At 38.6% G+C, this 14,816-nt stretch overlaps 1 protein-coding gene across 11 annotated transcripts in view; it reads left to right on the forward strand.

Moving 5' to 3' along the window:
* LOC122886783 (piezo-type mechanosensitive ion channel component 2) overlaps positions 1 to 14,816 on the forward strand; it is an 88,785-nt gene that overhangs the window by 27,452 nt on the left and 46,517 nt on the right. For 9 of the 11 annotated variants that reach the window (XM_044219382.1, XM_044219386.1, XM_044219381.1 and 6 more), the window contains exons 7-14: positions 458 to 671; positions 5,529 to 5,703; positions 8,398 to 8,517; positions 9,364 to 9,399; positions 10,156 to 10,273; positions 11,591 to 11,772; positions 13,309 to 13,539; positions 14,325 to 14,445. In XM_044219382.1, the coding sequence (XP_044075317.1) occupies positions 458 to 671; positions 5,529 to 5,703; positions 8,398 to 8,517; positions 9,364 to 9,399; positions 10,156 to 10,273; positions 11,591 to 11,772; positions 13,309 to 13,539; positions 14,325 to 14,445 (1,197 nt within the window). The remainder of the gene's footprint in view (positions 1 to 457; positions 672 to 5,528; positions 5,704 to 8,397; positions 8,518 to 9,363; positions 9,400 to 10,155; positions 10,274 to 11,590; positions 11,773 to 13,308; positions 13,540 to 14,324; positions 14,446 to 14,816) is intronic. The other 2 variants (XM_044219385.1, XM_044219390.1) reach the window with 1 other exon arrangement.

Below are 14,816 nucleotides of genomic sequence, written 5' to 3' on the forward strand. Positions count from 1 at the left end.
AAGGAATGTCTAAAAAAAAAAAACAATTTGAGTAGCATATGTTTTTATGTTCTCCTATCATGTTAATTGTCCTGTGGCTTCAGATTCATCTTGCAACCCCTTAAAGGGATCCAAAACCCCAAGTTGACCTTATAGGTGTGCTTAAAAAAAATGAAATTGTTGTAGTAATCAAACAGTCAAACAGTATTTGTAAATAATAATTAACTTATTAACTGTTGTTTGAACTTGCTTCTTAAACAACATATGTGAGGTGTGAGGTTTGCCACATTCAGTAAACCTGGGTTTAGGGAATTATGGATTTAATTCGGTTAACATTTCTCAGATTTATAAATTTGCCTGACATCCACTCAAGTGTTGTGATGTGGTGCTTCCTGCCAATCTTTTACAGTATATAATCCTGATCAGATAAGTAAACCGCAGTCCTCTGACTTTGTATCCACTTTTTTTGTGTTTGCAGGCATCATGCTGCCCTCGTTGACCTCGGCTGTCTACTTCTTCATCTTCTTGTTCCTGTGCACCTGGTGGTCTCTCTGCCGGACCTTCGACACACTCATCTTCAGCTGCATGTGTGTCCTGATGGCCATCTTTAGCGCTGGACACCTCATTGTCCTCTACCTCTACCAATTCCAGTTCTTCCAGGAGTCCATCCCACCGGACGACAGCTACATCCGGTCAGACAAATGTGGAGTTAATATCCATAAAACAGACACAGAATCCAATCACTGAAACTGTCAAAATCCTGAGCGTTACCTTTTAAATGTGTAATTTTGTGTTGTAATTTTTTTAGTGTTGGTGCAAGGGTATTTTTTCATCAGTCTGAATCAAAAAGTGTTTTAATTTGCAATATCTCTGATCATTAAGATGCAATAGATTATAATTATTTTCCCAATTTAAACTTTGTTGGTGCACTTTACTGCCATTCTGCCTACAGAAGGAGATGAATCAAACCCTAGGAACAAAATGCAAACTGTCTCCCAAACAGCAGTAAACGATGGCTCAATCTAGAGAAGGTTATACTTACCAGCATTAGATCTCCTGTCTCTTTGATGAATTGTTGTTCTCTAGTTAAACAGCACACACCCATACTACTGCTATCTAGCTCGTTAATAATGTGAAAATACATGACGTGATGACAGAGCTCAGCAGCCAGAGCTCCTTAGACTTGACGATATTTATTGCGCCCAAGGCAAGTTTGTTTAAACGATAATAAATATTTACTTGTTACAAACAAGAAGGCAAAGGAAAAGGCAAACCCAGCTGGAGGGGAGATATATCAAACTCCTACTCACAGCACATCAATATCAGAAGCAGAGCTTTTAGGCTCTCCACTACAACCAGTGTTGTTTTATTATGCATGAGAAAGGAGACAATCAGCTGTCTGTAGCTGCTGCGGTGAAATGTTGTGGTTGGAGTAAAACCACATTATTGCACATCTTGCCAACATACGTTAGTCACAGTTGTAATGAATACAAACTCTGTAGCAGAAACCTCAAGTCACTAAGATAATTTCGTTTGACTGACAGCCTGGGATGCAAAGAATGCTGTTTATTTACTAATTGCAAAAAAATACACATCAAGGCTACCACCTTATGTGTTTGACATGTGATTTTCTGCTACAGCAGGAAAGGAGGAACATTTAGCCAGAGAGTTTTAATAATATAAAATTGTAAATTTCTTATCTATCTATCTTCTTCTCTATTAAAAACAATAAATGTATATTAACATTATTAAATATTAAAAAAAACTTCTGGATCCACATAAAAAACGAATTCTGCAGTATATTCCTTAGTCCATGGCCTAACTTTCAATCAACTTTTATTGAAATTTTGTAAGACAGTTTTGAGAAATCATGCTAACTAACAGGCAACCAAATGGGACTAAAAACATAACTGCAGGCAACAACAGTAACATTTATTTATTCACAGTCAACTGTCAAATACGTAAAATGTAAAACAAATACAGTGTGTAAAATTCACAAAACATATTTTATTGTATCTGCAATAAGTAAGTAAAAACACAAGTAGGTTTACTTATCTGAAAATCCAAACAAAGACAGTCAGATGCTAAAACACATGAATATAAAATATAAAGCTAAAGATAAAATGCTTTAATAATGATGTCTTTTAAACCTGACCAGTAGCACTGTAGCTGTTGTCTCACTGTAGCTGTTGTCTCACTGTAGCTGTTGTCTCAGTGCCCTTGGTGTTGCAGGGTTTTATTGATCTCACGGTTTCTCATTTGAAAGCTGTGCTGCTGTGTGTCAGGACCGAGGCTATTTACAGCTATGTATAGCTGAAACTGCCTTGGACAAACCTTGTGTCCTCCCCATCCTTCTCCTGGTTCAGATGATGCAGCACCTACACCTCGCAGATAAGGTGTGATTACACCTTATCTGCGAGGTGTAGGTGCTGCATTGACAAACTCATTAGAATGAATGGACCCCTCTCACACTATCTGCACAGTCAATAATAGTCTATTTAAACTGTGCATGCTGCAGTAACTATACAGTAGGAGTACCATCTAAGTCAGTGGTTTCCAAGATAAAATTTTATAATTTTTGCTTTTTTTCTCGTGAAATACTGGATACTTTTACTTCTTCAGGCCTCTAAAAATCCTTAAAGTTAGTAAAATACTGGCTATTTTCACCTCTTCTGGCCTCTTAAGATCCTTAAAGTTTGGAAAATAATTGGATACATGATCTCTTTGGGCCTCTAAAATACTGAAAAGTAAGACACTGGAAAGTAAAATAACCTGGGATAAGGGGTCACAAGTGAACATTGCTTCATTTTAAACTACTTGGTAACATAAATATTACCAAAAACGCTAAATTATCACCAAAGATGACTCTTAACTTCAACACTAACTTGTGAATTTACTTCATTTAGTTTCCAGCAGTAAATATGTCAGAGTGGGTGTCATTTTTTTAAACAGTGGACTTCTCATTTTGGAAAGAAGCTCTTCATTTGTGTATTTGAAGCCCTAAATTTGGAAAGTTTACCACAGCTCTGATTCTTCGTTGATAGCTCTTTACATGTACAGGCCAACTATTTCATCATCTGCCGTCTCCTCGTGCGTTCATGTTGACTTTCCACAGCACTGAGGTATTTCTGTCTGCCTCTGCGTGAAAACTGAAGCCAATGTGATGATAAAAGTAACATGTTCTCCTCTGACCTGGCCTGTTTCCTCTCTGCACACCCTCAGGCGTTCAGAGGGAAACTCTTACAGACGTAAATATGTGCAGCCCCTATTGGACAATAGGCCACCTCAGTGCCTGCCCTAATTGTGCTTGTTGACAGTGACTTGGCCTTGCTGTCAGCCCAGTGTTGAATGAGACTGTTGAGAGGCCTGGCTTCCACTCTACTTCCTGCCTCCCCTCCTTACAATGGAAGTCCCCAGTCATGTGACCAGCGGGCCTTCCCCAGCTGCAACAAAAACCGTTCAGGAAGTGTGATGGGGTCAGAGGGGGGTGTTCACTCCTCCACATGGCATAGAAAGAAAAGACTCTGGAGGCATCTTAATCTGTGTGGTTGTCACTGGAATACGTCAGTGCAGTTCCTGTTGAGCAGATGACCTTTATTCTGCTCAGAGGAAAAGGAGTGAATCATCCTTTGTGGCACAAACAGATTTTTAGCCTCAGTGCATTTTCCAGATTCCACGGTTAGGGCGTAGAAGGAGATTTTTTTTTGCAACTGTAAGATACTTTAACATGGTTGTTATTACTGTAACTTGCCTCTCTACACTTATTTAGTTGCTTGACAGTGTATTTTCCCTATTCATATTTCCAGTGTACATTGAACGTAGGTTAATCATGGCAACACTTCCTTTAAATTATAAAAACACTTAACACTAAACTAAACTTTTGGACTTACCCTTAGCTCCATTCATACATTTTCAGCCAAATATCCAGGGTGCTTGTCGCGGTGGCAGCAGGCTAATCAAGGTAGTCCAGACATCCCTCTCCCCAGCAACATATTCCCGCTCCTCCTGAGGGATCCAGAGGCGTTCCCGAGCCAGATGAGATTAATCCCTCCAGGGCCTTCTGGGTCTAACCCGGAGGCATCCTTATCAGATGCCTGAACCATCTCAACTGGCTCCTTTCGACACAAATGAGCAGCGACCTATCTCTAAGGCTGAGCCCGGCCACCTTACAGAGGGAACTCATTTCGGCTGCTTGTATCTGTGATCTCATTCTTACGTTCACTACCCAAAGCTTGTGACCATAGATGAGGGTTGCAATGTAGACTGTAAATTGAGAGCTTCGCCTTCAGGCTCAGCCACTCTTCAAACACCTGCATTACTGCTGACGCCGCAACAATCCGCCTGTCGATCTCACACGCCATTTTACCCTCACTCATGAGCAAGACCCCAAAATACTTGCACTCCTTCATTTGGTACAGCAACTCACTCCCAACCAGGAGGGAGCAAATCACCGTTTGCCAGCAGAGAACCATGGCCTCAGACTTGAAGGGGCTGACTCTCATCCCGACCTCTTGAGAGGTCCCTACCCCCAGGTTGGAGACCACTGATAGTATAGTAAATAGGCCAACCAGCACAGACAGCATGACTCTACAGTTTCTACAATCTTTTGTAACCTTTACATCACCTCATCCATCCTGGCTTTGTTTCTGGAATCGATAATTAGTTTCAAAGATGGAGAACCCAAGGCCTCCTACACTGAATTGAATGTAATGAATTGAACAATACACTCATCTCAATGAGAACAGTCGAATCCACTGATTAATGACTTTGGGCCAGAGTATTCATGCATTTTTGCTTCCTCTCATGGCTGTTGAAGGAGGACACGATTCAAGAAAGCCAAAATATTTTTACTACTGTAGATTTAAAAAGAGTTTAAGTTAAATTGTAAACTTGCCCTCAAGGACGAGTTCAAGGAACAAAGGTTCTTTTTTTTGTCTGGTATGAAATCTAAAGCAACCTCATTAATTAGGATAGGGTAAACCTGTGGGAGACAAACAGAGTAGGGCTGCAACTAACAATTATTTTCGCAATTAATAGATTAATCACTTGGTCTGTTAAACATCAGAAAAGAGTGAAAAATGCCCATCACAATTTCCTAAAGCCCAATGTAACGTCTTCAAATGTCTTGACCAACAATCCAAACCACCAAAATATTCAATAATGTAAGACCAACAAAGCAAGTTCTTACATTTGAGAACCTGCAACCATCAAATATTTGGCCTTTAATCTGAAGAGGAGTTAATTGATTATCAAAATAGTAATTTTCAGTCGATCAACTAACCGATTCAACTAAATTGTTGCAGCGCTATAACAGAAATATTTTCTGGGAATAAAGTTGTGTGATATTGATTAGAAATCACATCCTTCTGCCAGAATGACTGTTTATGTTGACCTCTATAGTATCAAAATTTCAAGCTTTTTTTGTGGTCAATATCTACATCTATACAATGTTGTCTCTTGCTAATTTATACTCAAAGTTCCTGATTTTACATCTCAGATCCTAGCGTGTTCCTGTCCTCATATACCTGTCTGTCTGTCTGTCTCTGCAGTGTATTTGGCTTCTCCCCCCTTGTTCAGAGCAACTGCTCCTACACATGGAAGCTCATGGTGCACCCGGAGCGTAATTGGTACCACTTTGTCAATCCCATCATGCTACTGCTTCTCTACTACACCCTGGCCACACTCATCCGCCTCTGGCTGCAGGAACCAATCGACCAGCTGACGGTGAGGACAGCAGACAGAAATGCAATGAAAATACATGAGAGTAGACCTTTTTAGATCACAGCATTGTAACATTTTATTGTAAAATATGTCAATACTTTGGTCACACAGGTTCATTATATTAGGTTATATTAGATTTGTATACCTTTAAATTTTACATAAACAGAACTACAACATGAAGTGAAACAGAAAAGTGAAATGCCGAGAATGGACCTAGATTATCACCTCCAGATAAAATAACCTGCCTTTCTCCTCACAGTGTGTGATTTAACTATTACTTATGCTGTTAAACTTGAATGAGCTCCTGCTTAGAGAAAGCTGGATTTGCAGTTAATGTAAAACTGGGTGGCAGTTCCAGTGGGTGTCAAAGATGTTTAGTTGAATTCAGCACACAACACCTCCATACGGCTCCTCAGTAAATTCCAGACAGTTAACTGAAATAGAAAACAGATTGAATTAAATGGGCATCCAGGTGGCCTCGTGATCAGAGAAACTGTATTGATGGAAGATTCCAGGACAATCGATCGCTGACTGGATCTGTCCACCATGGCTCAGGTGTTATCTGAGACACTGTTGGTCTAATTTTGACAAAGCGTGAAGGGAGGATGCATCATGGCTCCATGTTCCAGTGTTACAGTGCTCTGTAAGGGTAAAAGAAAATGTAACTGTTACACACTGGTCCAAATTTGATGACTTGATGAAGTGAAGATGCTTTGTTTGGTAGTTATTGAACAAATGTTTACAAATTAAACTCACTGGTGTAGAGAATGCACTGTGTATCTAAAATGTGATATTATATATTTATAATTTGAATTAAAACTGGGCTCAGTTACTATAAAGTTTTACACTAGAAAGATGACTATGAAAAAACAAAAAATCCCACACACTGTCAATCATTTGTAGACAGTTTATTAAAAAAAATTCGGTCCTCAAACCTTCATCAGGATGAATTTTAATGTAATTACAAGTCAAACTTTTAAACTCCAGACTGCAATGTCACTTGATTTTGATTGAACTTAAAGGGTCAAAAGTTTTCATAGGAATTGTTTATTTGATAGAAAGTAATTCCAGTGAAAACAGTTGTCTTGTGGATTATCCAGAGTAATTGGGACATTGTTTCTGAAAAGACAATTTGCTGTATACATCTTAATGTTATTTTTTAATGTTAAAGAAATTCCACTTACCTACATTGTATTGGGGTGGCAGCAAAAATCTCAGATATTAAAACAGATCAAAACCTGGGCAAATAAAACCAAAACTATCTGCACGACTAACTACCAAAATGAGAAAATGTGTCATTTGGATGAACTGAGCCTTTAAAATATGTCATATCTCATAACTGACTGGCACAAGTATCATTAGTGAATACTTTATTTGATACAAACTCAACTCCCACTACTGAAGTGGAACTACTGCAGTTCTCAATGAAATGTCATATAATGTGGGAAGACGCTCTTGATCGGTCCTCCTTCAGCTCCAAGCTCAGCTCCTCTGTCCTGTAATGGAGTTATAGATTAGTGTTTTTATAGATGGGTCAATACTTCCCTGTAAACCTGGGGGCTGTATGCATTATTGATCTCTCCACAGAGGGGTGTGTGTGTGTGTTTTTACCTGCTCTTACACTTTAGATGACTCTAATAATAAAACATGATTACGAGATAAATCAGCAGCTGACAGGTTTATTTGATGGTGATGGAGATGCCACATTATGATGGACCTCATCTTCGCCAAAAAGACAAGAAAAATCTGGATGCACTTTTACCATTTCTCAATGAATTTGATTCTTGATTTGTAGTTCATCATCTGTGTTTATTCACCAGTGCAGTAAAAACAGAATCATTTTTATAAAAGTATCTAAAGGAATGAGACACAAGGAATTTAAAACTGACTGCAGACTGGAAACACAGAAATGCAAAAAATGGCAGTCACACATTGTGCAGTCTGAGCTTCATGTTGGTTTTATTAACAGATTATTGTGTTGAATCCATAAGTTTGCAATTGACACTTTTTAATCTGTAAGGAAAACATATTTAGCACCATAACCAGCAGTAGAAACACAACTAGAACCAAATTAAGAACCAATAAAGAAAACTGGAATTCTTTCTCAGGCATTGCTGCTGCATAAATCTGCAGTGTATTAATGGATTTTGCAAAGTCAAATTCTGATTTTACTGAAAAATGAGATGTTTGATGCAGAAAATAACAGACTTAATAAGTGCATGTATCTGTTACAATTCAACCTGTTTCAATAATCAAGATCAAGTCTTGTTTTCTAGTACAGCATTATTCTGTCTTGTCCGAAGGTACTGACACTCAAAATTCCTCAAACATGGGAAACTGTACCTAGAACAAGTGGAATATTCTTACCAATGTGAATTGAAAAAGAAAATATGTCCATTAGGCTGAAGAGCCTGCGAGTAAATTACTTTTTGTGCAGTTTTTTCAGCTAAGATGATACTCTGTTAATAAAATACAGAAAATCGATGGTTAGAAATGCTGATGATTTACAGTAAAACCCCATAATTTCCTCTTTTAAAAGGTCACACAATTCCACCTCAGATACTGCACTCCTACACTGTAAAACAGTGTTCAGTAGAAGATGATTAAAACTGTGATCATCTCTGTTGCACAATAGTGGACTGACTTCAAATAAAGTGGTGAAGATATATATCATCCAGACTATCTATGTTTTTTCAGGACGACAAGGATGGCGATATGTGTGAGGAGGAAGATCTGGTCGGAAACAGTACAAGTAACTCTGCCAACAGGAAGAGGCAGCTGTGGTGGGAGTCACGGCAGGGCACAGATGAGAAAAACGTACGTCAGGGTTAATGCACACGACTAATAACATATTGATTATTGGACAGGTCATGAAGTAATCATCCTCTGGTTAGCATACCATTGCACAATACGTACAGTATATGGTTCCCATTGTAAATAACATGAATACAAGCTTAAGAAATTGTGTTTTCTAGGATGTGGGAAAAATGTGAAAAATCCAAACAGCTGTGAAAATATCTTGAAGATCTGTTTAGAATATTTTTCTTCAACTAAAGTGCTTAACTTCTTTCAACAAACTTTGCTGCTAAAACCCCAAATAACACATTTCCTTGTTGCATTCTTACAATTGATTACTGATGTTGGCCTGGAACAATTTGATTCAGTTTAGCTTTTAAACAATAATAAAGTGGAATGGAAAACTCATGTGATATTTTAGTGCAATAATAGAAAATAAACAGGAAACCGACTCTTTGTTGAAGTGTAAAATCAAGCTGTAGTTGTTGATTGTTTTCCACAAGCTTACATCTCATTTTACCCAAGCTTTTACCTTCGTAATAGACTCATCCCTGGAAAGATTTCAGCTGGAAATGTACACACACACACACACACACACACACACACACACACACACACACACACACACACACACACATTCTGACCTTGTTCCCATATTAAGGTCCGTAGTCTGTCTCCACCGGCCACCTCCTGAGGTTTAAAAGCTTTTAGGATGTGCAGACACAGATGAGTGATGGGCTCGATTTACAGAGTAGTGCTGCTCGACTTTGTTCCTGCTTATCAGCGACTATAAAGAACAAGGAGGCCTTTGACTTCAGCAGCTCATCGATAACACACCTTGCCTTGTATGCTCTTTTCTCCTCCTAGCTGCTCTCTACCCAGGATGGCATCAGTACAACGGAGGTGGGACTTGCTCTGGATTCAGTCTGTGCATCTTACCCCCCTTCACCCCTCAGTCTTGCTGCAAGAAAACAAATCACTGCAAAGTGCTTTTCACACTGCACCCTCATAGAACAGGGTTATCCTTAAGCTGTGTTTAAAAGTTCAAGTTTAACTACTTTTCCCACTGTGTCTCTCAGTCCAGAGGTACTGAATATACTGTACTGCACCTGTTCAGTTGTCAAGCTGAAGTCATAAAGCCGCTGCGCTCAAGTACCTCTAAATTGGAAACATGTCAGGGAGATAAAAAAAGTTGTTTGTGTGTTTTTGTGGGGAATGTTCTTTCCTATAAATGTTTTGTAACAAAATACAGCTGAAGGAAACATATTCAGTGAATTTATATATAATATAGAACTTATATTGACTACAGATTCAAATGAAAGGGTCATTCTGCAGTGTTTGAAAGTCAGTAAAAAGTCACAATTTTATGAATTAAAATTAGAATTGCAGTGTGAAAAGTAGAAAACCTCTACTGCCCTACAAAGCCAAAGTGTGCTAACTAAGTGGCTAATAAACAAACTGAAACTAACAAAAAGCCACATATGTAATCTACTTTTTCTGAAGAAAAAGTACAATATCCAGCTGGTAAATCATTTGATCACACAACAGCAGTTACTCCTGTTTGCCTTTGTAGGGCAGAAGGCTGTACAGTAGTGTGATCCCATAACAATTCTGTTCCTCAGTTAAAGAAATGTATTTGTAATTTATGATGATCTGCAGGCTGTGCCCACCTCAAACGGGACGTCCTTTGATTTCGTCACAACTGAGAATGGACCAGTCTGTCTGGACTTGTACTCCACCCCCCAGTATAAAATGGACCAGCCCAGTGATGGTACAGGTGAGCTGGTTACCTGTTTACCATCTGTGTCTTCTCTCTAAATTTCCTTGAAAAGATCAAACTGAATGACATGAAAATGGGGTGGAACTACAGTAGAAAGAATACTTAACTAAATTACTATAAAATAATAAAATCACAGCTCATTCTGAAAGAGTCCACGTCTCCAGTTACATCCTAAACTGCCATGTGGAAACCTTGTAATGCATATTATGTATTGTAATTGCATAGACTCTGAGACAATTCCTTTGTTTTGATTTGATTTGACATTTTTTATTTGTACTTTTGCTTTTCACTTTGTTGCGATTTAATTCACAGAATTGTCTGAATGGGGCACTTCACTGATTTTACATGTCACAGTCAGTTCACCAGTCATTGGGGGTACAAGACAGCCTGTGAATACAGCTGTTTAATGTCTTCTGTGACTCTGAGCTTTGTAAAGTCTGAGAAATAACTCACTAGAGTAGTCTTGTTTTGGACCTGGAGACTACACATTTTTAGCTATGCTAGCCGTGGCTCTCGGGATTGTAATGCTGGTCTGTCTGTCGGTCAGTCCACCACTTTGGTCCAGACTGAAATATCTCAGCAGCTATTGGATGAATTGCCATGACATGTTGTACAAACATCCACGGAGTCCAGAGGATGAATCCTACGGACTTTGATGATCACCTGACTTTTCCACTAGCGCCACCACGAGGTTGACATTTTTGCTTTTTAGTTAAAAAAATATCGTAACAATTGTTAGATGGATTGCAATTAAATTTGGTATACACATTCATGCCCCGCTTAGGACTTTGGTGATCCTCTGACTTTTTATCTATTTACCATCATCAGGTCAAAATTTCAATTAGTCCAATACTTTGGTATATGACAAAATACCTGCAAAGATAATGACATTCCCATCAACCTCAGTTACTTTATCTTTAGTGCTAATTACCAATTTTTAGCATGCTAGCACTCAAAACTAAGAGAACATGATGAACATTATACCTCCAAAACATCAGCACGTTGGCATGCCCATGTTAGCATTTAGCTCAAAGGCCTGCTGTGCCAAAGTACAGCCTCATAGAGCTGCTAGCAAGGCTGTAGAAACTTGTCTCTGTAAACAAAAAGCCTGCATTACAAACTTGGGTGGGGAGTTTGAAAGATGTGGGTGACAGGGACGAAATATGCTTTTGAGTCACAATATGAGAAGTGTAAGATATCTCGGCCTCAGTGGAAGCTCAACACTAAATCACTGGAGTGTCTTACTTAACGCAATAATGTCACAGAGTACCATAACTATTAGTAACAGTGAGTTGTGTTCCTGTGTCCAAATAGAGAAGAAGGATGAGTGTGTGTATGAAGTGTGTTTGCCACTGGAGGATTCGCCGTTGGAGGGAGGAGAGGAGAAGTCTGAGGAAGGAGAGGATGGGATTAAGAGAAGAGGAGTCAGTGCGATGGTCAAAATCTTCCACTTCATCATGAAACAGAGCTACATCTGTGCTCTCATAGCCATGATGGTGAGTAATGCAGCCCGCAGATGGTGTTACAGAGTTACAGAAGCTGGCTTATGCTGCATTTGTGTCATGCATTTAGAAAGGAAAACATCCAAAATCACTTTTATTTGTTAATTTGAAATTGACCATAAACAAACTGTTGCAAAAATGACTCTCTTTAAGTAGAGTTGGTTGTGTTAGTGTGAATGTAATTGACAAAAAACACATCCTACTTCTTAAAACTACTGCATTGAAGATGTGGCTGTTGTTTTCCAGCTTGTGGTTTATATTTACAGTTTAATTTGACATGACATGAACGCACCAGAAAGTAACAAGTTTAAACCCGCATACCTGCTGGAAACATGCTGGTGTGGTTAGTAAATGCCAGACAGTCCTGCCTCCTCGCTCAACTTTGATTAAGACACCCTTGAGCAAGGCAGTGAACCCCTCTCTGCTCCAGTGGGAACGCTGGCTGACCAACAGGAGGAAACTGTGGTTGTACTGGGCAGCTGCTACGGCTGAATGTGTGGCAGCATATTTCTAAAAAAGAGCATCTGTTCTCAGTTTAAACATTCCTGGATGTATCATAGTTAAACACATTTGAGTAATAGTTACTTAGTTTGACTTTGATTATGACTTGGTGAAACACAGACGCTGTAAATTATTAAACGGCGTATTGACATTGGATCTTTCTTTAAATGCAATAAATGAAAGTCTGAGTAATATTTTAAGTAAGTAACCATGTTTACATTTGTACGTAGCTATATAAAACTAACATGGAATAAGACCAAATTAACCCTTAGCCCCCAACTGACACATTTCACCTTAAGTATTGCAACTGTCCTGACTCTCACACACAGACGTCCTGCACATACATGTACTGCTGGATTCAAGGTGACTTATACTTATATTGACAGCATCTCTCCTATGTTGAGGACAAATAAAAATGAAAACAAAGAAAAGTAGTAAAACAATAGTAAGAAAAGTGTAAAAAAAAGCTACCACTGAGGACTGTTTGTGGTGTTTATTTCTATTTCTAAATAATCAAATTTAGAATTTGTCTTCTGTATAAAAAGTAATCTAAGTGATAGTTGTATGTAAAACTGTTGTTGCAATGTAAACAGCTAACTCTCTGACTGAATGTCAACAATACACATAGGTTTCACCCAAAGCATGATGGGATCTGTAGTGCCAAAACACATTACATATACATCCCAAAAGAATATAGGAAAAAGAAAACAATAGAACTGAAAAAATCCATGAAATTTAGCTTTGTTTTAGATGACACATTCTCCTCTGTTTGTTCATATACAGATATTTATTGTGTATTGCAAACCTGCGGAGATACAAGCAAGAAACCCAAACAATTGTATAAAACTTTAAAAAACATGCTGAAATATATGATATGCCTAGCTATGTCATAAGTCTGTAAATAAAGGGAGTGAAAACTGAGCAAAAACAGCCAGGGGCAGTCCACAAATCTTTGTATTTGGACTTCATTAGTCATTCATCAACAGCAGGGTTTCAGAATGAAAATGTTCTGTGATTTATACTCTTCAGGTGTGGAGCATTACATACGTCAGCTGGCTGACGTTCGTCTTCCTCATCTGGTCTTGCATGCTGTGGATGGTGAGGGACCGGAGGCGTTACGCCATGCTGTCTTCTCCCTTCATGGTGGCCTACGGCAACCTGCTGATAGTTCTGCAGTACATTTGGACTTTTGAGAAAATGACGCCAGTCCCGGAGTTCTTTGTACAGAAGAACAACCCTTTCCACTCACTTTCATCCAAGGTCTGGGAGTTAAAATTAACAGCCAAAGAATTTTCTTGATTTTGACATTGCCATGTATTTCTGTCTACTGTAAATCTGTTCAACCATCAAAATTGACCTTTAGATTGAATTATAACCTGTGATCCGAAAACATAAGTAATTTAATATGTGCAAGGATTTCTAATGCAACAGATGCACTCTGTATGCAGCTAATGGAATATATTTTTAAATTCTGAAACTAAACATTTGACTAAATGAGACAGTCAAACTGTGTCTCTGTGATAGTCAATTAATTAAATACGAGGGGTCAGTCATACAATGTACTCCTGAAGGAGAAGATCAGGTTTCTACTGTTTTGACATGTTTTGGAATAGCTCAAAGACTTTCACTGAGCCCTGATCTAATTGTGTCTAGAATGAGATTTTATACGTCAGTAGGCCACCACAGACTTGCAGTAGCCTTAATGTGTTCTTTATCACCAGTGCTGCTGTTTTATTAAACAGTGCATGCTTTCATCCCTTCAGAGAGTGGAGATGCAATTACATTTCACACCTGGGTCAAACTGTATTTTTCAAGTCTAAGTGTCAGATGAATGCCACACCTGCCTGAAAGCTTAGACAATCCAATTTTTGTTTAGAATTTATGTTTAGACTCAGTTTTGATTTATATATATATATATATCCTCTTGCTGTTTTGACCACACATATTGTGCTCTCAGCAAGTTAAAGTAAATGCAAATTTATATTAGTTCACCTTTTCTTGTCTTGGTCATCTGTTTGTCTAAACATTTTATTTATTGTGTGAAGGTTCTGTGTATGCTGAGCTTCTGGCTGCTGCTGAGACAAACGCTTACAGAGAGACGGGAAAAACAAAAGGAAGACAGTGCTAGTCTCTCAGATGTTCATGTGGAGGATCAGAAGAAGAATGGTAAGCTCTTATTTTATTTAGATTATAGTAGAAATACTGTAGTAGCAATTAATTTTGGAAATTACCACCAGCTGCTAGCACCACCCATAACTAGAAAATGTCTACCAGCCACAATGGAAGATACTAACCAACTATCATTTGCAGGAATCTGAACTAACACTTAATAGGGCTGGTGAAATTATGAGGCTGGTGACTTTTCTGTCCATAGTGTGGATCGAAAAGGTTTCTTGCATTAGTTTGGAAGCCTTCAGCTTTATTTGAGTTTGTTTACACTGCACACATTTAGTTTATTTTTACAATGAGGGAACAATGCTGAGGCTGTTCTGCAGGCGGTCCAGCTTTCTACCCTCCCTGTTCACAATGGCAAAAGG

The sequence above is a fragment of the Siniperca chuatsi genome, linkage group LG13 (assembly GCF_020085105.1).
Source record: "Siniperca chuatsi isolate FFG_IHB_CAS linkage group LG13, ASM2008510v1, whole genome shotgun sequence".
Taxonomy (NCBI): Eukaryota; Metazoa; Chordata; class Actinopteri; order Centrarchiformes; family Sinipercidae; genus Siniperca; species Siniperca chuatsi.